Below are 25635 nucleotides of genomic sequence, written 5' to 3'. Positions count from 1 at the left end.
GTTTAATTCTCGGGCCGACTCTTTTATCTGTATATATCAATGCTGCTGGTGATTATCTGATCTACCTCTGCGCAGACGACGCCATTCTGTATACATCTGGCCCTTTGGACACTGTGTTAACAAACTTCCAAACAAGCTTCAATTCCATACAACACTCCTTCCGTGGCCTCCAACTGCTTTTAAATGCTAGTAAAACTAAGTGCATGCTCTTCAACCGATTGCTGGCCGCACCCTCCCGCCCGACTAGCATCACTACTCTGGACGTTTCTGACTTAGAATATGTGGACAACTACAAATACTTAGGTGTCTGATTTAGACTGTAAACTCTCCTTCCAGACTCACATTAAGCAGCTCCAATCCAAAATCAAATCTAGAATCGGCCTCCTTTTTTGCAACAATGCATCCTTCACTCATGCTGCAAAACTGACTATCCTACCGATCCTTTACTTCGGCGATGTCATTTACAAAATAGCCTCCAACACTCTACTCAGCAAATTTGATGCAGTCTAACACAGTGCCATCTGTTTTGTCACCAAAGCCCCATATACTACGCACCACTGCGACCTGTATGCTCTCGTTGGCTGGCCCTCACTTCATATTCATCGCCAAACCCACTGGCTACAGGTCATCTATAAGTTTTGCTAGGTAAAGCCCCGCCTTATCTCAGCTCACAGGTCACCATAGCAACACTCACCCGTAGCACACGCTCCAGCAGGTATATTTCACTGATCATCCCCAAAACCAACACATCATTTGGCCGCCTTTCCTTCCAGTTCTCTGCTGCCATTGACTGGAATGAATTGCAAAAATCACTGAAGCTGGAGTCTTATATCTCCCTCTCTAACTTTAAGCATCAGCTGTCAGAGCAGCTTACCGATCACTGTACTTGTACACAGCCAATCTGCAATGCTAAATTGTAATTATTTTTCCTCTATGGCCTATTTATTGCCTTACCTCTCCTACTCTTCTATATTTGCTTACACTGTACATAGATTTTTCTATTGTGTTATTTACTGTACGTTTGTTTATGTGTAACTCTGTTGTTGTTTTGTCGCACTGCTTTGCTTTATCTTGGCCAGGTCGCAGTTGTAAATGAGAACTTCTCAACTGGCCTACCTGGTTAAATAAAAAAAGAGAAGCTGTATGTGGTTGTATTAACAAGTTATTACTTATTATAAAGGAAAACATGTCTTCACCCTTTATTTGTGAGGGTTGAATATGGGAAAAGAGGGTAGATAATAATGATGACGACATCAATTAACAGAATTTGTATTCTACTAGGCTTGACATATGGGCTAGGAAAGCACAAAGAGGACTCTTCAGACCCACCATCCAATGACCAAAAACACAGGTGAGAATCTCTCTGAACACCCGATGCTCTGATTTTCAAGGTGGAATATATTCAGAAATAACATGCATCTTCCCTTTGTTCTGTCTATGGATGTAGTGCCCCCCTGCTACCCAAACGCAGTCGTGGTAAACCAGCTCTGGCTAAAGTCCCAGAGAGGCAGAATGGAGGCTCAGGTGAGTGTGTCCATGCACCACATACCTTAGGGTCAGACATAATAGCTATGATTTCGCAAATATGGATGTATACAGTCGGGTGGAAAATGATTAGCACCCTTGATAAAGATGAGCAAAAAATAAAGAATACAAATACCAAGCTATATTGTATGCTACATTTTTGGGGGGGAAATTATATTATTTTATACTAATACAATTGCTCAGAGAAAAAGTAATACTTTTTTTTCTCTCTCAAAGATAGGGGTCAACATGATTGCCACCTCTCTAAAGAGTGTTATAAATCAAATCTGCATTAACATTCTACTTTTTAAATTTAATCTCAGTTTAAGGATCTGTATTGTGGTCTTCCATGGCTTCTTGTTTCACTGGGGTATAAAAATGAGGTAACACCCATGTAAAATCCCTTTGTCAACCATCACCATGGGAACTTACAAATGATAAGAGAAAAATGTTGGTTGACCTTCAGGCAAAACATTATTTTGCTATTAAAACAATAATACACGTATTAAAGTTCAACTTCCCATGAAAACCAACTTCTCCTTTTGAAAATGGCCTATGTTGCATCTATATGAGTCAGAAACATTTATTCTAGTTTCAAAATTGGCTACAAAGTTTAAATGGGATGATTTTGGTCATCATGTCGGTCTCGTCTGCATCATGATTTACTTGAGGGTTTGAGTTAAAATTATGTCAACAATTCATGCCCCTTTTTGCCGATAAAGACGTAGGGGGGCACCCTGTTTTCTGGGAAAGACTGGGCGAGTTCGCTTTGCATGGCCCGGAGCGGGTGCAGACCTCATCTTAGGAGCACCAATGGAATGGTCGAAAATGAGCAGACCCGGCGCACCAGGCCATGCAAAACAAATTCCACAAACAACACGAGTATCTTTTGCAGTAGCTTGACGTGCAATGCTCATGTCCTACCCATGCCCGCGACGTTTAGGCCCTACCATACCCAGGCCCGATTGCTTCTGCCAAATGTACGACCCAAATCAGAAATAACTTCCTCCTTTAGTAAATCCACGACTTGCTCCTCTCTCTCTGTCACTCGCTCCCTAGGTGCAACGCGCTCTGCTCATGGTGCTCTGAGTCGCCATAGCAACGTCTTCGCTTGGGCTGCTCTGCTCAATGAAGAGAGATGAGGGAGTAGTTAGCTGTAGCTACTTATCGTCATTCTAAACTCTGACAACTCAAGGAACTTCTCTCTTGCCTTATATTTGACGAGGTGGAAGCACTTCTGACACCACGTTATGATCTTAGTCAGAGCACAAGCAAATGGCTCTGCTTCAAAATGCTAGTGATCAATTTAGTGATGCCTTGCCCGTACCCTAGTTATCGATGGAGAACAAAAACCCAGGCCTTACCCGGCCCTAACCCGATGCATAATGTCGGGGTCTGTCAGGCTCGGGTTGGATAGCAGATCACGAATGCACATATTGATCAAGAAATGGCTACTCTAGTGAAAATGGGCTTCCGTAGAAGTTGTTCAACGATCAGATGTCCAGGAAAGGTATTACAGCCAATGCTAGCTACCAGTTTTGCTGGCAGTAAGACCGTGCCCGGTGTTGTTGCTGACGGTGAGTTGGTTCCACTAGCTAGCTACATTATTTGATTAGACTAGCGAGTAGCAAGGTGTTGTAGAACGAGTGTCTCAAGAAACACATTCCAGATACTAGTTCTTGCTATCTTTGCATAGCTCTTTGGCCACGCACACCAGTGGTGGGGTTGATGTGTGAAGAAAAAAAAATGATGCAGAATATAACCTCATTCCTACTGGAAAATATGGTGGTATTTGATGTTCTGGGGCTATTTTGCTTCCGGTGGTCCTGGGACCCTTAAGGTCAATGGCATCATGAACTTTACCAAGTACCAGGACATTTTAGCCAAAAACCCTGTTGCCCCTGCCAGGAGGCTAAAACTTAGCTGGAAGTGGACCTTCCAGCAAGACAATAACCCCTAGCACACATCCAATTCCACAAAGAAATGTAAGATTTGGTATGGAAGAATAGCCTAAGATGCGTTCAACAATCTCATAAAACATTTTAGAAAAAGGATCAGTGCCGTTATCATCGCAAGGGGAGTTTTGCAGAGTATTGAAAACAGTGGTGCCACTTTTGACCCCTATCTTTTTAAAATGATTTTTTTGTATTACTTAAACAAAATCTCTCTCTGAGCAGTTGTATTAGTATAAAATTATTATTATTTATTTTAGTCTTTTTTTGCTCATCTTTATCCAGGGTGCCAATCATTTTGGACCCTATAAAATTATAGAATTCATGATATAAAAAAGAAAAATCCATGTCAATTTGAGTTAAACATCCCTTGTCTTTGTCCTCAGGGATGAGTATTATTTTGCCCTTTGAAAGTCAGACCGAGCTCACACCATTGGACTTGGTCTGGGCTAAGTGTCGTGGATATCCATCATACCCAGCAATGGTGAGAGAACATGAGTTATGTCATTAATTCATTGCATGTACCTACAGTGCCTTCAGAAAGTATTCACAACCCTTCACTCTTTCCACATTTTGTTGTTATGGCCTCATTTTAAAATGAATTACATTTAGATTGTGTCACTGATCTACAAACAATACCCCATAATGTGAAATTATGTTTTTAAATTATTATTATTTTTTACAAATTAATAAAAAAATGAAAAGCTTAATTGTCTTGAGTCAATAAATATTCAACCCCTTTGTTTATGGCAAGCCTAAAAAATATATATATATATATATATATTAAGTTGAAGCACCTTTGTCAGCGATTGGGTATGCTATTAGTCTTTTTAGGTGTGACGCTACAAGCTTTGCACACCTGTATTTGGGTAGTTTCTCCCATTCTTCTATACAAATCCTCTCAAGCTCTTGACAGGTTGGATGAGGAGTGTCGCTGCACAGCTATTTTCAGGTCTCCAGAGATGTTTGATCGGGTTCAAGTCCGGGTTCTGGCTGGGCCACTCAAGGACATTCAGAGACTTGTCCTGAAGCTACTCGTGCTTTTTCTTGGCTGTGTGCTTAGGGTTGTTGTCCTACTCACCCTAGTCTGAGGTCCAGAGCGCTCTGGAGCAGGTTTTCATCAAGTATCTCTCTGTACTTTGCTCTGCTCATCTTTCCCTCAATCCTGACTGTTGCTGAAAAACATCCCCACAGCATGATGCTGCCACCACCATGCTTCACTGTAGGGATGGTGCTAGGTTTCCTCCAGACTTGGCATTCAGGCCAATCTTGGTTTCATCAGACCAGAGAATGTTGTTTCTCATGGTCGGAGAGTCCTTTAGGTGCCTCCAAGTGGGCTGTCATGTGTCTTTTACTGAGGGGTGGCTTCCGTCTGGCCACTCTACCATAAAGGCCTGATTGGTGGAGGGCTGCAGAGATGGCTGTCCTTCTGGAAGGTTCTCCCATCTACACAGAGGAGCTCTGTCAGAGTGATCATCGGGTTCTTGGTCACCTCCCTGACTAAGGCCCATCTCCGGCAATTTCTCAGTTTGGCCGGGCGACCAGCTCTAGAAAGAGTCTTGGTCATTCCATATTTCTTCCATTGAAGAATGATGGAGGACACTGTTCTTGGGGACCTTCAATGCTGCTGAAATGTTTGTTACCCTTCCCCAGATCTGTGCCTCAACACAATCCTGTCTCTGAGCTCTACAGATAATTACTTTTGACCTCATGGCTTGGTCTTTGCTCTGACATTCACTGTCTCATAGCAATGGGTCTGAATACTTATGTAAATTAGCTATTTCTGTTTTTTATTTTTAATACATTTGCACAAATGTTTAAAAACATGTTTTCGCTTTGTCTAATATTTAATACATTTTAGAATAAGTCAAGGTGTCTGAATACTTTCCGCATGAACTCTCTCTGTGTGTGATAATGGTGTGTAACATGATTTTTGAATGACTACCCCATCTCTGTACCCCACGCATACAATTATCTGTAAGTTCCCTCAGTCGAGCAGTGAATTTCAAGCACAGATTCAACTACAAAGACCAGGGATGTTTTGTCAATGCCTTGCGAAGAAGGGCACCTGTTGGTAGATGGGTGGATATCCCTTTGAGCATGGTGAAATTATTAATGACACTTTGGATGGTGTATCAATACACTCAGTCACTACAAACATACAGGTGTCCTTCCTAACTCTATTGACGGAGAGGAAGGAAACCACTCAGGGGTTTCACCATGGTGATTTTCAACCAGTTACAGAGTTAAATGGCTGTGATAGAACTGAGGATGGCTCAAAAAGATTGTAGTAACTCCACCATACTAACCTAAATGTGAAAAGAAGGAAGCGTGTACTGAATAAAACATCTTCCAAAACATGCATCCTGTTTGCAATAAGGCACTAAAGTAATACTGCAAAAAAATGTGGCAAATACAACACATCACCGAGTTCCACTCCCCATATTTTCAAGCATGGTGGTGGCGCCATCAGGTTATGGGTATGCTTGTCATCCGCAAGGACTAGGGAGTTTTTTTAGGATTCAAATAAAAAGTCCCAGAGGTAAACCTGGTCTGCTTCCAACACATTGTGAACAAATCCACCTTTCAGCAGGCCAATAACCTAATACACAAGGCCAAACTGGAGATACTTGCCAAGACAACATTGAATGTTTCTGAGGGGCTTAGTTACAGTTTACTTAAATCGACTTGAAAATACATGGCGAGACTTGAAAATAGCTGTCTAGCAATGATCAACAACCAACGTGACAGAGCTCGAAGAATTCTAAAAAGCATAATGAGCAAATATTGTACAATCCAGGCGTGGAAAGCTCTTAGAGGCTTACCCAGAAAGACTCACAGCTGTAATTGCTGCCAAAGGTGATTCTAATATGTATTGACTCAGGTGGTTGAATACTTATGTAATAAAAAAATATTTGTGTTTTGTCCATATTTTTTTTTTTTTAAGTACATTCTTCCACACGAACAAGAGTATTTTGTGTAGATCGTTGTCACAACATGGCAGTTAAATACATTTTAATCTTACTTTGTCACACAACAAAATTTGAGTGTGAAAATGTGTGTGAACACTTTCTGAAAGCACTGCAATAGACTTGGCTTGATTTTCAAGAGTTTTTGGTTTGGCACACGTAACGGTTGACAAGTTACCATCTTTTAGATGTTGTTGAGTTTGACTTCATCAGTTGTTGTTGTTGTAGCACAGAGAGTAACCGGATACATAAACCGCCAATTGATTTCCCCAGGTTGTTGACCCTGACATGCCTCAGGAAGGGCTTCTTCACAACGGCATCCCCATCCCCGTGCCTCCTGGGGACGTGCTCAAACTAGGGGAGCGGAGGCAGAAAGCGACAGGGGAGAGGCACTACCTCGTGCTGTTCTTCGACACCAAAAGGACCTGGTAAGAAAGTAAAGATGAGTATTCTGCTGAATGACAAGTCACATAGTTGCTGGATAGTTGATGTGTGTGTCTATTGATTCCCTGCTATTGTATCCCAAAAAAAACATTCCTTACCCTAGGACACTTTTTAATGGGTCCAGGAAAATAGAGCTGGTCTAAAAGAGGTTTCCTTCCTATTCTATTCTTGCTGCTTTTCAGGCAATGGCTCCCACGGGACAAGTTGCTGCCAATGGGGATGGATGACACAGTGGACAAACTCCGGCTGATGGAGGGCAAGAAGCCCAGCGTCCGCAAGTCTGTACACACGGCATACGACCGTGCCATGATACACCTGAACCACGTTATGAACCACGCCAAGGGGAACCTCAGTTTCAACCCCTCCAATTTCATATGAAGGATTTTGATCAGTGAGCAAATCCACTGTAATCTGTCTGGTTAGGAGGGATCAAACCAATAACAAAGAGCTTGAGTGAGAGAAGAACGACCCTATCTTCATTAATTCACCAGATGGTGGACATGGAATTTGAGTGGTTTGATATACTTAAGTGAGTAATTGTCTGGTTGACTCATCTCTTCGGGTGAACATTATCATTTTGGAATTTGGGGGAAATGTGAGAGGAGTTCCTAAGACATGATAAAATGTGATTATTCATTGTGATTTTAGTTTTGGACTTTTACACAACCACTCCATTGCAATGAGTCTAGTGATATTATGGTTGTTTTAGGCCAAGTGAATCAAGAAAATACATAGTATTTGTTTTATCCTCAAAGGGGATTTGCTAGATTCAAAGCATATTCAGATTGTATTTGTCATTGAAATACCATGCTTCTTAAACATATTTTTACACATTTGTGAAGGATTTTTTTTTTTTAATATGAAGTGAAAATTGTGTGCTTGTTGCAGCTATTTGATGGAACATGAGGACTTTTGAATGTCTAGTCAGAACAATGGAGATGATGCTGTTTCTCACTGGTCATGTCAGCGGTCACTGCAACCACTTTTTTTTTTTAACAAGGTCAATAACTTGGCGAAATATTATTTGCAAACCCTCCAATGACTTGAAAAGCACAATCTATTAGTTAAAGGTTTCAAGAACATATGAGCTGTGAAGCCATAGGTATATAAAGAAAATGTGATAACTCATGTGCATGTGTAGAAGCATATGCACATCATGTTGTATATATGTAAATGTCTGTGTTTATAATACACAAAGTAATTTAAGGAATGCAAAAATCTAATTAGATTTTAATTTACATCGTGTGACAATTTGAAAGTGTTATTTAAAAATAAATACGGAAAAAGATTAAGCTCTGTAGCTATTTGTATCAGTGACAATACTTATTGAGATATCAGAGAATGTGGTCAGTTGGCACAAAACCCAGTAATTGTGTCACCATAAAAGTGCACCAGCCTCCTAGACTGAGGTGGCGGAGGACTTCTGGATCTTGTCATTTGAATTGTACCACAAGATCTACAATCTGTCTGAAACGATATTTTATCACAATAAATAGTTTTAAATGGTTGTTTGTTCTCAGTCTCGTAAAAATCTGACAAGGTGGTTTGTGCAACCTGGGATTTATTTAAGAACCAACTGAACATGAATACTCTAGATAAGATGTTCCTAACAGTCAAACCAGATAAGCCACCACTCAGAACATGACAAAGTCCAGCATAGCTGATCCTGGTATCCATCAAGAATTTGCATGAAGTGTCTCTGAATAAAGAACCCCACAAATTAGGACTCTGTGGGATTTTATGAGTGTGCTGGACAAAGCATTTAACCATCAAGTACATGAGGATTACTAGAGTAGACTGGGTGAAGAATTTGGTTCCCAGCAATAAAGGATAGAATGTAACTATATTTACACTACCAGAGGATAATGAACTGAGTTAACACTATTTACAAACTAAACTGCAAAGATAACATGCAAGTCAAACAATTGTATCAACTGAGAACAACATGTAGAAGTCATGTCATATCAAATATCCACATACAAGTGGTAATCCTTCCAATTTTCATGAAGATGACATTTCAAAATTCAGACATTTAATGATTTTTCATTTCCTGTTCATCCCACCAATAACCACACTTAAACTAAATCCTGTGTCAGCCTGTCAACATCTAAGGTTTCTAGCAATAATTATAATTATTAGGCAGTTGAAAACAAATTCAAGAATAGTTCTATAATGTAGGTAGTCCCACTTCATTTGTCATGTGCTACAGTGTCAATGACCATGAAAGCTTGACCTGAAATAGTTATATGTAACAAGTATTTGATATGATGCATTCGAGAAGTTCTCACTTTTGTTACAATAGAATAAAACAATATAAAAACTCAATAGCATTGAAAATTATCTTCAATGTTCCACCACTAGCCAATTTAAAAATGTTTGCTTTCTCTTTACAGATTCCCTGAACATCAACTTGTTCGACTGTAATCTAAAGTGTTAATGCAGTTCCTGTACATGCTTTCTCATAAAGGTACAGAAGAGTCTGAAAGTGTCAAAAAGGCAAGTTCTCCTTAAATAGTCCAGTGGTCAAAATTCAATGAAGTACCCAAAGATGTAGGATGTGGTCAGTGCCAAACCTCTTGTAGAACCAGTGTACAAACTACGTGTTGACAGAGTGGAAGAGCCGGAGCTAAGCACAGAGATAGAGCAGCTCTATAGTAGAGACATGAAGCCATTATCTGTGGAATCCTGCTGGTCAGACCTTCGGGAGCTTTTGCTGGGGTTGGGTGTGGTTGAATACTTGGGTGGGTATCGGATGAAGAGACGGTCCTCCTCCTTCTTGATCCACCGTAGAAGCTTGGTTATGGCGTTAATGGCACAAGCCTTAGTCACCAAGGGGCTGAAGCAGGTGTACAATTCAAATTTACTTGTGACCTATAGAGGAAAAGGATAAAAGATGCAATAAGCGGTCTTAGCAGATCCATTTCAACAGTTTCAAATACTTTGTAAATTACTGTTATGTTCCATTGAGCTGAGAAGTATACCGCATGAATGCTAGCAACAATCCAAAATAGCTCACTTCATATCTACACCGGAATGCAGGTCATTGAGACCAAGACTCCAGACAACATCCTGTACAGAGAGCTTCTTGGAGCTGCCCATAGTAACACTTCCACGTGTAAATCCTTGTGGGAGTGACATACCCAGGCCAGCAGCGTTTCCCTCTCTGCCACGTGGTAGATGAGCTTGAGGGCCCTGGAAGAGCTGTGGATGCGACCGTGCATGTACCGGTACAGGTCCAGCAGCCTCATCCTCTCCTCCTCTGTGCTGTAAGGAGCCTCCATCTCTGGGCTGAAATCAACAGCACATCAAATGTAATTAAAAAAATTACATTAAAAAAGACAGCAAGACATCAGACATTATGCAGGGCATTTGGAAAGTATTCAGTCCCCTTGGATTTCCCCCCACATTCTGTTACGTTACAGCCTTATTCTAAAATGTATTACATTAAAAAAGGATCCTCAATCTACACACAATACTCCATAATGACATCACAATACTCCATAATGACATCACAATACTCCATAATGACGAAGTGAAAACAGGTTAGAAATGTTTGCACATTTATTAAACTTAAAAAACAATACCTTATTTACAAAAGTTCAGACCCTTTGCTATGAGACTCGAAATTGAGCTCAGGTGCATCCTGTTTCCATTGATCATCCTTGAGATGTTTCTATAACTTGATTGGAGTCCACCTGTGGTAAATTCAATTGATTGGGCATGATTTGGAAAGGCGCACACCCGTCTACACAAGGTCACCCAGTTAACAGTAAATGTCCGAGCAAAAACCAAGCCATGAGGTCGAAGGAATGGTCCATAGAGCTCAGAGGCAGGATTGTGTCGGCACAGATCTGGGGAAGGGTACCAACAACTTTCTTCAGCATTGAATGTCTCCAGAAACAGTGGCCTCCATCATTCTTAAATGGAAGACGTTTGGAACCACCAAAACTCTTCCTAGAGCTGGCCACCTAGCCGAACTGAGCAATCAGGGGAGAAGAGCCTTGGTCAGGGAGGTGACCAAGAACCCGATGATCACTCTGACAAAGCTCTAGAGTTCCGCTGTGGAGATGGGAGAACTTTCTAGAAGGACAACAATCTCTGCAGCACTGCACCATTCTGGCCTTTATGGTAGAGTGGCCAGACTGAAGCCACTCCTCAGTAAAAAGCACGACAGCCCGCTTGGAGTTTGCCAAAAGGCACCTAAAGACTCTCAGACCATGAGAAACAAGATTCTCTGGTCTGATGAAACCAAGATTGAACTCTTTGGCCTGAATGCCAAGCATCACATCTGGAGGAAACCTGGTACCATCCCTACGGTGAAGCATGGTGGTGGCAGCATCATCATGCTGTGGGGATGTTTTTCAGTGGCAGGGACTGGGACACCAGTCAGGCTGGAGGGAAAGATAAACGGAGCAAAGTACAGAGAGATCCTTGATGAAAACCTGTTCCAGAGTGCTCAGGACCTCAGACTGAGGTGAAGGTTCACCTTCCAACAGGACAACAACCCTATGCACACAGCCAAGACAACACAGGAGTGTCTTCGGGACAAGTCACTGAATGTCCTTGAGTGGCCCAGCCAGAGGCCAGACTTGAACTGATCGAACATCACTGCTCCCCATTCAACCTGACAGAGCTTGAGAGGATCTGCAGAGAGGAATGGGAGAAACTCCCCAAATACAGCTGTGACAAGCTTGTAGTGTCATACCCAAGAAGACTTGTGGCTGTAATCACTGCCAAAGGTGCTTCAACAAAGTACTGAGTAAAGGGCCTGAATACTTATGTAAGTGTGACAGTTTTTTTAAATAAATATGCAAACATTTCTAAAATCATGTTTTTGCTTTGTCATTATTGGGTATTGTGTGTAAAACAATTGAATCCATTATGTGGAAAAAGTAAAGGGGTCTGAATACTTTTACGAATGAACTGTACATGAAAATGCAATTTCCAAACAGTGTTCAGCAAAATATACATGTTTGCTTCCCCAACTTTGATCAAGCTCTAATGTAAGTTAGACAGGCTAACATTTCAGTCTAACACAGCATTGCATGGGGAATATTTATTTCCCCAGTTGTATAAGATTTTGCAAGGTTCACTGGTGTTCACTGGTACAACTCGTCTAATAAGAAACCCAAAGCTACCAATCAAGATAAATAGGTCACTTGGCATGCTTTTTCTTACAGTGAGAATTATACAATAGATATCATGCGCTTTCAATTTCTATGATTCTTTAATAATACTATGGTAAAATGCACAAGGCTATTGGAGGATGAATATGATCTGACCTGAGGCACATGGTTTTTTTTCTCCCCTTTGACATTCCTTTTTTGAGTAATTATGTTTGAAGGCTAATCAGTCTGCACATTAAAACACATTGCAGGACCAGTATCCAGAGAATATTTAGTCCAAAAAGTATATTTAAAAAATAAAAAGTGTGAAAAAGAAGTTACATGAAATAGACTGACATGAATCATTCAGACGTGAATCATTCAGACGTGAATCATTCACTGGGTGAAGGTTACAAAAGCACAACAGAATAGATAGCACCTACCTGGTGAACTGGGTGAGCTGCTTGTGGTTGTCTGGCACGTCAAAGGGCTTGTACATGAAGTGCCTGAGGTCTGAGACGCCCACCTGGCTCACGCTGTAGGAGTGGGCCTTGGCTATGAGGCTCAGGGAGCTCTGAGCCAGCATGGCCACCTCTATCCTCCTCTTACACTCTGCCACCGCATAAAAGGCCTCCTTATCCGTGGAGAGCAGCAGCAGACACACAGTGCATTCTGGGGGGTCCAGGTAGGAGATGTAGGCATAGAAGTAACAGTCAGGGTTAAAGAGAGGCAGGCAGATGGGAGTCCAGATCTCTCCAGCCTGGAAGGCAGAGGAGGCCCCAATGAGGTTGAGCAGCAGGTGGACGTCAGCAGGCTCCAGCCTGGCGTCCTCGATCACCGTCTTCTCCTGGACGATGGTGAGCAGCTGGTTCTTGGCGATGAGGATGGAGAAGACCAGGTTGGGGGTGATGGCCTTCTGCAGGATCTGGCTGAGGGAGTCCCTGAGAGAGGAGACCAATGGCAGGCAGTGCACCGCTGCCAGCAGGAAGCTGGGATCCGAGTCCACCAGGTTGAGGAGGCCGTCTAGGATCTTCTCGGAGCCGGCCAGTAGTCGCCGCAGGTCATAGTTCTTCTTGTGTTGGAAGATGCGAGCGATGCTGGCCTGGGTGAGCATGCTGATGATCTGGTAGTAGACGTAAAGGAGCTCACCGCGCAGCTGCTTCTCTGACTGACGGCTGCTTGACACAGACACCAGCACCAGAGGACCCTTCTGCATGAACACCACTGTGTGCCCATCTGAGGGGGGAGGGGGGTAGAGGGTACAGACATGGAAGAAAAAAAGAGGATGTAAAGTTGTACAGGGGGAGCAAATAATGATGAATAAACACCTATAGTGAGCAATTCAGTAAGAGTTCAGTAAGAGTTATTGTCACAGTCATGAACGTAAGGAAATACTAGAAATTCTCACCTGAGTAGACCGAGCGGATCATGTTGTCACTACTCTGGACAAAGGACACCAGTGCCATCATGACTCCCATGGTAGACGACAGAGCCTCTTCACTGCCGTAGCGGGAGTATATGGGCTTCCCTGCTTCACTCAGGACAAACACATGCTTCCTGTGCTGCCTCCAGCTCTCCGCTGTCACGTCTTCGTCACGGTGGGATGGGGGGGCCTCTGGGGCGCCAGTCTCTGACAGTGGAGAGGAATGCCTCTTCACTCCCAGACCTTGCTCCTCCAATTTACCCCTGGCCAAAATAGTGACGATAAACTCCCCTGAGTCATCCTGCCCATTCTCAGCTGAAACCTCCTCTGGGACAGTCTCTGGTTGACCACCTGAGCAGTTCTGATATTCTATCTTACTACACACAGTGGTCTCTTCCTCTTTTACCAGAACAGGAGCCGGTCCTAGACCCTGGTCAGGAGCTGCTTGTAGTCCCTTCTCTCCCATAGAATCTGATGTAGGTGGATATGTAGGCTCCTCTAAAGTCATATTGGTGTTTTTGTCTCCTTCCACTGTTCCAGCAGGCTCAGGAACTGGGGGATTGTCAGAGGGCAGGGCCAGAGTGTGATAAGAAGAATCTGAATAATCAGACAATACTCAGTAAAATAATCACAAACACTGCAGATCTCCCTACTTTCTGTGTGGAAGCATTTCAAGATCAGCTACATTGCCATTAAACCTCTAAGTCAATCTCTGCAGCCCAACGGGAAATCTAATTAGCATAATACAACAATCCCTATAAAAATAGTATGTTGAAGCTAGAGATATGTTTTTTTGTATGGACTGCGTCTCAATCCCCGCAGCTGCCGATATAGGCATTCTGCAAAATTGTCTGTTAGATATAGGACAGACGCTTCAAAACAAACTTCCTTCTGTTTTTCCATGTATGAATCTGTAATTCAATGTGTTTCTATGGGCTAATAGCAGTAAGGCCAAATTCAATATTTCATCAAATATGTTGTGTATATATACACACCTAAATATCTAAATGATCCTTGGAATGACCATCTTACAACAATTCTATATGTTAGTTTAGTAGACTCTAGAGGGTTAATGATGAGCTAACTTTCATTCTAGATTAGATGACATAAGGCATTTCATTACCAGTTGACGGGATGCAGTCAGCAGAGGGTGGATCACAATTTATCTCCTCTGTCTCTCCTTTTTCTTGACTGTCATCTCTCTCCATGTTGACATCACAGACACTGTAAATCACAGAAAATTAAGCGCTCATTGGCAGACTAGTCATTCATTTGATATTCAGTTAACAGTTCCTGTCATCCTACAACAGCACACCACTTGGGATCGAGCTACGCAGCTGGCCACAAACTGGTCATGCCAGTAGCTAACGCCTAGATGACGAGCCAGGTTAAAATGGGTCAGCAGATATGTGGCTTTAGCTTCGGTAGCAAGCACTCAATGGCATCTTTATAAGATTAAATCCCCTGCAGTGAGAACATAGCTAAGTAGCCGTATGTTACTCGCAACGTTAGCTTTAGCTACTAATAACGCTTTAAAACTTCAACTTGAGTCGTTCATTTCTTAAAACAGCTAAAGGCACAGGCAGGGGGAAGCAAATGTGCATCCAAACCAGGGCAGCTTAATGTTAAATTCATCATTTGGAACTAATATATATATATTTAGCCGTTAGATGCTTTTGGGAAACCGGGCCCTGAACATATACATCATCATCATCATCATCATCATTGCAATGCCAACGTTAGGTCTAAATGAAAACGCCTTGTAATTCTACCGTTATCATAGCCAACTACCGTGAGGTTTAAATGAAAACGCATCTTATTCTAGCTACTTGGATTAATTGACCTACCTAGCTGGCAAATAAGATATTTAGCTAGGTTTGATTTATTTAGCTTTTCTTCCTGCATGTTATTGCAGGCTACCCCTCACTACACACACTAGCCAGCAAAAGACATTCCAGTGCTCCCGAAAACCCCCGTTTTGACGCACACTAACATACCTTGAAACATTGTACAAAAAAACAAAGCTCACCTACGTTTAAATATTCCGTTGTTAAATCGTGTATAACGTGAATTTAGGCCATATAACTGGTAGGCAAATTGCCGAAAAACAATTTTTACACTCACAACAGCACATCCGGAATCCCAATGGTGACAGCAGATAGGATACGTTGGCCAATGGTAATTTAGATGGAGCAAGTAATAAACCAATGAGAGGAGAAACTCCCCCTCCCAAGTCAGAGTGCGTGCCAGGGCAATGGGCCAGGGTTCCGGTCTAGAAGCACGGTGTCGACTGCTCCTATAGTTTTGCTACAGTACTGCAGTTTAACCAAAGCTTTTTATAACTAACGTTATAAAACGGACTCTCTTGCACATGCACTGGACTCAAACTACAAACTCACACATACTACATTGACACTCCAACACGCATATTGACGCCACAGACACACATGCGCTCACATTCCATCACATGCGCTGCTGCTCTATTTTATTATCTATGCATAGTTACTTTATCCCTACCTACATGTAACATATTACCTCGACTAACCCGTCCCCCTTGAATATAGCCTCATTGTTATATTACTGTGTTACTCGTTAGTCCTTTAGTTTATTATGCAAATGTTTCTTAATTTCTTTTTTAAAACCGGATTGTTGGTTAAGGGCTCGTAAGTGAGCATTTCACGGTAAAGGTTTACTCTACACCTGTTATATTCGGGGCATATGACAAATAATGTTTTTGACGAAAATTAAAACGTGTCAATTTGTCACTATCACGAATTTTGAGTAATAACGTGTTCAACTACTTAAAACATTGGCTCAATCTAGGTTGTGCCTTTAGATTTTGAAAAAATAAACAACTAAGAATGTTTTACTTCTCTCATTGGACTTGTTTCGACATTGCAGGCGACTGCCGACTGACTGATCTACAAATCACCTTGCGTCATGAATAAATACTGATTATTAGTTGAAGATCAGTCAGACATTACCAATGATACATGAAGTGATGGGAAAGTCAGCTCTTTTAACTGACTGATCTTTTCGATTCATTCAGTCAAAAGAATGAATCTTTCGACTCATTTTGTTCATTTGAGTCAGTAATTAACACAGCATGCAGGACCCCTTGCCGGTGGACAATGAACTGAAAACTCGAAAGAGTAATGAATCTACAAGCCTCTCGTTCACATCCCATTCAACATAGCGGGCAGGCAGGACCCCATTCCGGGGAGCTGAAATCTCAAGTCATGATTCTACAAGCCTGTCGTTCACCATAGGGGGCTTATTGGAGATGTAATTTGTGACTGATACTTTAAACAATGTACATTTATTGATTGTTAGACAAACAAATAAATGTTTCATACACTGGTTGTGCCGCAACCGGACTAGATTTTGAACGACTCTTGGCGCAATGCATTACTTGAATGCCAAACGATTCGAAGTTCGGGCTGTGTATGTTTTGCTGTTACAAAGCTGTGTCCATCGATAACATTCAATAATCAATTATTTGCATTCATTCTTGCACCATGTGGTCAATTATCAGTTCTAGACATGTATTTTTATTCTCTATGCTCATGATCTATTTCTGAGCGCGAAAATGACAGACAGTTGCTGGTCGGAGCAAGTCTCTGGAGCCGCTGAGCCGGAGGAGCATGTATTAATCCTGCTCGATGATCTCATTGTGGCCAGCACTAGCAGGTTAAACGGATGACTAAAATGAACGAATTATGACTCGAGTTAGTAGAAAGAGTAGTTAAAAAATAACGATTAATTCGCAAACACCACATCATGGTTTTGATGCTCTCGAGCACGGCCACAGACTTCTCAACCCACCTGGTCTGCTTCATCTGTTTCGCCAGCGTTCCCGGAAGTCTCGCGATGTTGCGTCTCTGGGTTTAGAAAGCCTGATATAAGTAGCTAACACTAAAAGCAAATATTTACATCTGTGAGTTCACTCAAATATTTTTGACGAATTGTAACAGTCAGCCATAACGTTAGCTGGTTTAGGTAAGGCATGTTTTTTTGACAAATCATACACGTTGGGTGGCGTTTTATGAAATGGAAGAGCCGTGGGATTTCGAGTTTTTATCCCGTATTGTGGACGGGTTTGTGTCGTTTCTTTCCGAGTTTGTGGATGACTGGTTGGCTAATGATATGAGAGTGTCAATATTCAAGATCCTGTTTAGCTGGCTTGTTGTCAGTCTCATTGCCATCCACTTCGCTTGGAGAGTTTACGGAAACACTGTGAACGATATGTATTACCGACAAGGTGAGCGCTACAGGAAACTAGCTAACATTCATTATATGTTTGCCACCATGACGTTTAGCTCTACGCTAGCTAGCCACAAGTAAGTACACTTTGAAACGGTGGTGATTATGTGAACGCTTCCATACAGCCGTTACACAGTAAGTAGTGTAAAGCATATAGCACAAGAGGATGTTCGTCCAACCGATACTTCCAATTCTTGATTTGAGTCCATGTGCCAGACCACAACAATTGGGTAATCCGGCTCATTTGGGCCGACAATGTTTCATATTGATTTTTTTTAAAGGTTGTCCCTAGAGTTCAGGGTTGCCAGGTCCAGCAAAAAAAATAAATGTATTGAATAAATGACTACTCTAAACCAGAACACAAGGCCTGAAACTGCAGCAATAGCGGAGTTGCCACATTTAGCCAATTAACACTTTCCATAACCTTGACGGCATTTCGAAGGAATCTTGATTTTTAACGACCTTAGAAGCAAAAGTTTTCCCATTAAAATAATTATTGCGAGCTAATGTGACAAGTAAATACACTTCAAAAAACGAATGTTAGGCTATTTTCTGGCAATTGTGTCAAACCGTTAGGAATGGTTTATTGGAATATTGACTTGTCCATAGGCTAGGCCCACTGACTAAAATCTGGGTTTATGATTGTAATTCCATTTTGCCATGGTTTGGCTAGTTCGATGCAGGTAGCCTACACCCTCTAATAGCCTACACAGTAGATTTAGCAGCTTGCTTAGTTCAAATTGGCATTCAACATGAATAGCAAGGCGATCTCGTGGTAAGAAGTGCTTCCGATGCCCAATAGCTACCGAGGACGGGGTCATAATTTCAGTCACTGAATCAAATATTAATAATATGGATATGAACTGCAGCTAGCAGTATTCTAATTATTTTTCACAGAAACAAATCCCCCAGAATATATATTTGGTTTACTTCTACTTTCCATTATCATTTAACTGATAAGACAACACTTGATTATACATTATTTTGCTGACGTATATGATGGGGATTCCTGGGTTGCAGGGTTTCTGGGGTCACTGGGCAAGAAAAATTGACTGATAGGGGGTGCTGTGTTGAAGCCACTGTTCCTCCATCTTGGCACTCCCCCACCACAGTGGTGTAATGCAGTGGTTCCCAACCTTTTTCGTTTACACTACCACCTACTGAATTTTGTCTAACCAGAGTACCCCTGAAGTACCCCCCTCATGTGCATTTTACAGTACGCACATGGTCTCATGAGCATTCAAGTACATCCAGGTCCCAGTACCCCTGGTTGGGAATCACTGGTATAATTTAACTAAGTGAAAAATACTTTGAAGTACTACTTAAGTATTTTGGGGGGGTTTCCAGAGCTTGATATTAAGGCTTGTCCACTTGCCCAGGGCAAGTACAAAAAAAAGTAGGACAAAAAGCACTATCAAACAATTTAGGCTACTCCGATCAGAATTGGATCATTGTCCCTGGATGCAATGTGTTTTGCGCTGTCCTCTATCTTCCCAATCTCTGCGGAGCGCATGGGAGTATAATTATTGTAGGCCTGCATTGACAGGCACAAGTGGTCTGTCAATCATGCAGTCGGGAGATGCGTGTTTGAGATCACAGCAAGCTTAACCGCATTTTGTTCATATTCGTTGATAGTGAGTTATTTGCCCAGTTATAGCACATTTCTGGTCAGCAATGAAAATCCTGGAAAAGTAATGGTGTGTGTGCCAGTGGGCCGTTTCCAGAGAAGCGAGAGACATTGCGCAGCAGGTAAATTATATACAGACTAACTAGATAACAAGCCAAACTACACTATGTTCAAATTGTCTAGGTAGCTAATTAGCATGTATTAATGTCACTTATGTCCGATGTCCTAAATTACTTTTCACCGGAACTTTTGTATAACCGCAAATTGCCGACATGCAGTTGATACGGTGCGAAGTTGATGAAACCAATGCTGCATACTCAGGTTGTAAAACCGTTAATCAAGCGCTCAAAATTGGCTAGTATTCTCCTCTATTCAATACAGGCCATGTAATTCTGACAAAGTACGAAAATATTCTTAGAATAGCCTAATTGACAAGTAACTCCTATGCTGTGAAGATTCACCCTGTACGTACACTGAATATTTTAGCCTTACAAATAGATACACATCATAGTTAGCTACCTCGCCCACCTTAGCCATTTGATCCCAGGTTCATTGAATGAGGAAGTAATTTTACAAAAAAGTATTTGGTTGTAATTGTAATGTTGCAGCGTGGCCAACCATCCTCCAGGAGAGCTACTGGATGTGCAGGTTTTTGCTCCAGCTCTGCTCGAACACACCACATAGTAAAAAAATCAGCTGCTCAACAGGACCTTGATAAGTTGACTCTGGTGTGTTTGTGCAGGGTTGGTTCAAAAGCTTTCACATCCAGTAGGTCTCCAGATGGAGGGTTGATGGACATGTTTTATACAGTAGCCTATCAGTGCAGTATTTTACTTTGTGGGGGGAGGGGGGGGGGGGCTAAAAAGTCAAGCCATGGTATCTGTACTTTACATGACTATTTAAATTTTTGACAACATTAACTTTTATAGCACTACTTTCCTAAAGAAAATATGTACTTTTTGCTCCCATATGTTTTCCTTGACACCCAAAAGTACTCAATACATTTTGAATGCTTAGCATGGCAGGAAAATGGTGAAATTCACACACTTCTCAAGAGAGCACCTGGCCCTCCCTACTACCTCTGCTCTGGCGGACTCACTAAACACAAATGCTTTGTTTGTAAATGATGCCTGAGTGTTGGAGTGTGCCCCTGGCTATCCGTAAAAAATAATTGTGGCGTCTAGTTTGCTTAATATAAGGAAGTTGAAAGGATTTATAGTGTTTTGATACTGAAGTAAATTTAAAACCAGATGCTTTTAGACTTTTACTCAAGTCATTTTCTATCACAATTGGGTACCTTTTCCACCACTGCCAGTGTAAAACATATACTTTGGAAGCTTTAGAAATGCATTTATTAATGTCAACATTTGTTTTTACAATGTTTATTCTATTACAGACAATGTATACTTTTGATATTTTTTTAGCTCACATAATGTAATTACCAATGTTACTGTCCCCACTACAACAAAAAATACTTATATACATGTCATTTTGTTCTTGAAATACTGTGGAATTCTATTGATTTCTATTGAGGACTGCTCGGGAGTGCCAATATGGCCGACCGATGGCTTCAAAGCCTCGCAATGGCCGGCACATACAGTAGCATCAGCAAACCAGGGTTTATATACATCATTGATGACACTCACCTGCCTTGATCAATGATACAATTTGAAATAGACAAGATCACGGCGTACACATTGTTGGATTACTTCATGTAGCAAAAAAAATATATTTTTTGAATAACTGACCATTTGCGAATTCAAACGAACCACTTGCAACAGAAACATGGAAGACATGCATTGTCTTCCAAGTCGGGAATTGAGGAAGTATCAGCAAGTAAAGTTTGGTCAAATTCCCTGTGCTATGCTTTACACTGGGAACATTTGTTTTGATGGCCCAGTGTCCTGGGTGGGCAGTTTGCTCATTTTAGATCAATCCATTGGTCCTGAAATTAACTCTCCACCCACTCGGGGCACTGGGCCATGCAAAAAGAACTTGACCACTACCTACTATGTAACTGCTGTATGGAAGCATTCAAATACCATGCTGTTTCAAATTGTAACTAGTTCTATGTCTGAAAGGCACTGCCATGTAGCTTCACCCGCAACTGGATTCTGACAGGACATTGGGCTTTGATCTGTATAAACCCAATGTCCCGTCAAATTAGAATCCAGTTACGGTCGAAGCTAGCAGCCATGTATTGTTGTGCTCTAACATTTTAGGTACTAGTGGACAGAATGGAGGCACACCTGACACTGCACCTCACCGCAGTGGATGGTAGGTGTCCAAGCATCCATGGGTCTCCCTCCAGGTACCCATAATACTGACTTGTTCTCTACAGTCACAATAGTCATTTTCTCTAGCTATCCACTGGACTCCACACATTTGATTTTCCCATTATGAATTTAGTTGTTAACGCTAGTTGGTTGCTTCCTACTATTAAAAGCAGTGTGTACCTACATTTAAAAAAAACTTTACAAATGTAGACAGAGGATAGAGAAAAGCTGACCCACCTATTTCATTTGGGATGCTTTTAAGGCGTACATTAAGGAAATGATGATAATCATACTCTGCAAAAGTGAAATGTAAGTTAGACATTTTTATTAAAGAGAAATAAAATCCCTATTTTTGAAAGTCCATAAACATTTTTTATTTACAAGGTAAGGAAGAAAATAACATTTAACTTAAGCAGGAATATGATATTTGACTTTTGAAGAGAGAAAGCGACTATAGGCTGAACTCAAATAAAGCATACTACTTAATGGTAAACATCTCGCAGCCCTCAAAATGAATACATGCCAAAAGTTATAATTTTAAGATAAAGATGCGTTAATTAGAAACAACACAATTAATGACAATTTTAAAAGTTATGAAAATCTATATAAATCAAACAATATTTCACTTTTAAAAAAAGATTACAGTTTTGAAACTACAGTAAATGTGCAGTATGGTATTTTGGAAGCAGGTTTTGCAGATTCATACTGCATTTAATGTACTCTAACTCCAGTTATACTACAATGTACTGCAGTTATACTGCACTCTGACTGCAATCTTTTTTTTTCTTAAGGGTTAGACTGATCCTAGCCTTAGACTCAACAACCCTGAATCAATTATCAGCAGACAAAATAAACACTAAAAACAGACTTGATACATATCAATTGAACTGTTTATTAAAAATAGACACACAAAATGTTCGGAACACCTTCCATAATATTGCCTTCAGAACAGCCTCCATTCATCTGGGCATATGGACTACAAGGTGTGAAAAGTGTTCCACAGGGATGCTGGCCCATGTTGACTCCAATGCCAATGCTGCCCACATTTGTGTCAAGTTGGCTGGATATCCTTTGGGTGGTGGACCATTATTGATACACAGGGGATACTGTTGAGCGTGAAACCCAGCAGCGCTGCACTTCTTGACACACACAAACCGGTGCGCCTGGCACCTACTACCATACCCCGTTCATAGGCACTTAAATATTATGTCTTGCCCATTCACCCTCTGAATGGCACACATATACAATCCATGTCTCAATTGTCAAAAAATCCATAGCTTTTCAGAATTCCCTGATAAATTTGTACACATGGAAAACTAAAAGGCAGAAATCGTAAATTACTTGGTAATAGGAAATACATTTATTTCCATGACCGCATTAAAAAGCCATTTGACTGACCAATGAGTTTTTTTTTTTTTTTTCAAATACATGCATTAAATCTTCCTATGAAGAAATTTCGATTCAAAATCTTTTGAACATCAGAGAAATCTTGAGGGAATCCTATTTTGAGTCACAGAATGATATTCATATGACAAGTAAGACCAACAAAACCTTAGAGAGCCTATCCAACTGACTCTTAAAAAAAATATATAAAAAAATATTGGAACAAAGACAAACTGATATTGGCACAAGATGGAGGGAATGTTGGAACATAACTAATGAAATTACAGTTAATGAAAATGTACGCTTAATACAGTATATAAACTAATATATAGAGTTTATTACACGGGGCAAAATTAGCAAATTCTACAGCAAAACCTCAAGTCTTAGGGTAAAACTAACAATGACTCAATAATCCATGCCTTCTGGGAATGCTGCAAAGTCAAAGTTATGGGCGGAGTTCAAGTTGGCTGTCAAAGTATTACAATGTAAATGTACTTTTAATCCATCTGTCTGCATATTTCAATATTTTTTTTTTAGGCCATGTGGCAGAGAGTGATGGGGGTGTGAGCAGGTGGGTCTGGGCAGGTGTGGAGATGTACAGTTGAAGTTGGAAGTTTACATACACTTCAGCCAAATACATTTAAACTCAGTTTTTTCACAATTCCTGACATTTAAACATAGTAAATATTCCCTGTCTTAGGTCAGTTAGGATCACCACTTTATTTTAAGAATGTGAAATGTCAGACTAATAGTAGAGAATTATTTATTTCAGCTTTTATTTCTTTCATCACATTCCCAGTGGGTCAGAAGTTTACATACACTCAATTAGATGTTTGGTAGCATTGCCTTTAAATTGTTTAACTTGGGTCAAATGTTTCGGGTAGACTTCCACAAGCTTCCCACAATAAGTTGGGAATTTTGGCCCATTCCTCCTGACAGAGCTGGCATAACTGAGTCAGGTTTTTAGGCCTCCTTGCTCGCACATGCCTTTCCAGTTCTGCCCACACATTTTCTATGGGATTTAGGTCAGGGCTTTGTGATGGCTCTCCAATACCTTGACTTTGTTGTCCTTAAGCCATTTTGCCACAACTTTGGAAGTATGCTTGGGGTCATTGTCCATTTGGAAGACCCATTTGCGACCAAGCATTAACTTCCTGACTGATGTCTTGAGATGTTGCTTCAATATATCCATATAATTTTGCTCCCTCCTCATGCCATCTATATTGTGAAGTGCACCAGTCTCTCCTGCAGCAAAACACCGCCGCAACATGATGCAGCCACCCCTGTGCTTCACGTGTTCTTCGGCTTGCAAGCCTCCCCCTTTTTACTCCAAACATAACGATATTCATTATGGCCAAACAGTTCTATTGTTGTTTCATAAGACCAGAGGACATTTCTCCAAAAAGTACAATCTTTGTCCCCATGTGCAGTTGCAAACTGTAGTCTGGCTTTTTTTAATGGCGGTTTTGGAGCAGTGGCTTTTTCCTTGCTGAGCGGCCTTTCAGGTTGTGTCAATATAGGACTTGTTTTACTGTGGATATAGATACTTTGTACCTGTTTCCTCAGGCATCTTCACAAGGTCCTTTGCTGTTGTTCTGGGATTGATTTGCACTTTTTGTACCCAAGTACATTCATCTCTAGTTGACAGAACGCGTCTCCTTCCTGAGCGGTATGACTCCTGCATGGTCCCATGGTGTTTATACTTGTGTACTATTGTTTGTACAGATGAATGTGGTACCTTCAGGCACTTGGTAATTGCTCCCAAGGATTAACCAGACTTGTGGAGGTCTACAATTTTTTTTTCTGAGGTCTTTGCTGATTTCCCCATGATGTCAAGCAAAGTTTGACGGTAGGCCTTGAAATACATCCACAGGTACACCTCCAATTGACTCAAACTGTCAATTAGCTTATCAGAAGCTTCTAAAGCTATGACGTAATTTTCTGGAATTGTCCAAGCTGTTTAAAGGCACAGTCAACTGAGTGTATGTAAACTTCTGACCCACTGGAATTGTGAAACAGTGAATTATAAGTGAAATAATCTGTTTGTAAACAATTGTTGGAAAAATTATTTGTGTCATGCACAAAGTAGATGTCCTAACCGACTTGCCAAAACTATAGTTAACAGGAAATTTGTGGAGTGGTTGAAAAACGAGTTTTAATGACTCCAACTTAAGTGTATGTTGTCATTTGTATGTGTTTTTCTACTCAAAAATATATTATAATTACAACAACAAAAAGCAGTAGGTGTGACTCCTTGTGATAATGTTTTCTATCTGTCAGGGAGAGTGCTGCAGGGGACACCATCAAGACACACTGTGAGTGACAGACGGGACATAACAAGTTGGACTACATTCTACTTGTTCTCTGTCGAATCAGACAGTGCTGCTGAGTGGACACAGACTTGATATGTTGTGCCTTTTCAAATGGGCCGGAGTTCATTGATGAGGTGGGCCTTCCTTACTCTACGCTGAAAAAGTATTTTTCCCGGACGGTTGTCATGAAGGGGTAACTAATCAGGCTCAGTTTACATCCAGACAGCCACACCATGCGATAAGCTAAGATATTCTCTCATATGTCATAACTTTTTAAATCTCATATTTTAAAATGAAGCTTATGTAAATTTTTACCGCCTTTGATTGGTGAGCCATTAAAATATCTATCCAAGTCTA

The 25635-nt window shown here is 41.1% G+C and overlaps 3 protein-coding genes across 15 annotated transcripts in view; 2 read left to right on the top strand and 1 right to left on the bottom strand.

Annotated features, from left to right (window-relative positions):
• Positions 1 to 8397, top strand: part of brpf3a (bromodomain and PHD finger containing, 3a) — a 22254-nt gene extending 13857 nt beyond the window's left edge. Inside the window, exons 9-13 of one of the 2 annotated variants that reach the window (XM_020483001.2) lie at positions 1282 to 1351; positions 1448 to 1524; positions 3863 to 3960; positions 6719 to 6873; positions 7072 to 8397. In XM_020483001.2, the coding sequence (XP_020338590.1) occupies positions 1282 to 1351; positions 1448 to 1524; positions 3863 to 3960; positions 6719 to 6873; positions 7072 to 7267 (596 nt within the window). In that variant the 3' untranslated portion in view covers positions 7268 to 8397. The remainder of the gene's footprint in view (positions 1 to 1281; positions 1352 to 1447; positions 1525 to 3862; positions 3961 to 6718; positions 6874 to 7071) is intronic. The other variant, XM_020483002.2, reaches the window with a different exon arrangement.
• mon1bb (MON1 secretory trafficking family member Bb) lies at positions 8108 to 17315 on the bottom strand. 8 transcript variants are annotated; one of them, XM_020483003.2, is made up of 6 exons: positions 17243 to 17315; positions 14541 to 14641; positions 13403 to 14014; positions 12438 to 13230; positions 10030 to 10177; positions 8108 to 9760 (listed from the first exon to the last, which is right to left on the bottom strand). In XM_020483003.2, exons 1-6 carry the CDS (start codon positions 17254 to 17256, stop codon positions 9539 to 9541), a joined length of 1890 nt encoding a protein of 629 aa, XP_020338592.1. In that variant the 5' UTR covers positions 17257 to 17315; the 3' UTR covers positions 8108 to 9538. The 8 variants fall into 8 exon arrangements, with proteins under 8 accessions (XP_020338592.1, XP_020338597.1, XP_020338595.1 ...); XM_020483008.2 differs by having other exon boundaries at positions 13403 to 13969; XM_020483006.2 differs by lacking the exon at positions 17243 to 17315 and adding an exon at positions 15542 to 15959.
• Positions 17281 to 25635, top strand: LOC109890893 (T-cell leukemia translocation-altered gene protein homolog). 5 transcript variants are annotated; one of them, XR_004210000.1, is made up of 4 exons: positions 17281 to 17678; positions 21530 to 21618; positions 23504 to 23537; positions 25247 to 25635. XR_004210000.1 is itself a non-coding variant. In XM_020483009.2 (3 exons), the coding sequence occupies exons 1-3, from the start codon at positions 17468 to 17470 to the stop codon at positions 25287 to 25289; spliced, it is 309 nt and encodes a 102-aa protein (XP_020338598.1). In that variant the 5' UTR covers positions 17312 to 17467; the 3' UTR covers positions 25290 to 25635. The 5 variants fall into 5 exon arrangements, 2 of the variants coding, with proteins under 2 accessions (XP_020338598.1, XP_020338599.1); XR_002255473.2 differs by having other exon boundaries at positions 17284 to 17678; positions 21530 to 21584; XR_002255474.2 differs by lacking the exon at positions 23504 to 23537 and having other exon boundaries at positions 17284 to 17678.

Source organism: Oncorhynchus kisutch, linkage group LG5, assembly GCF_002021735.2.
Source record: "Oncorhynchus kisutch isolate 150728-3 linkage group LG5, Okis_V2, whole genome shotgun sequence".
Taxonomy (NCBI): domain Eukaryota; kingdom Metazoa; phylum Chordata; class Actinopteri; order Salmoniformes; family Salmonidae; genus Oncorhynchus; species Oncorhynchus kisutch.
This window is presented reverse-complemented; position numbering and strand designations above follow the sequence as displayed.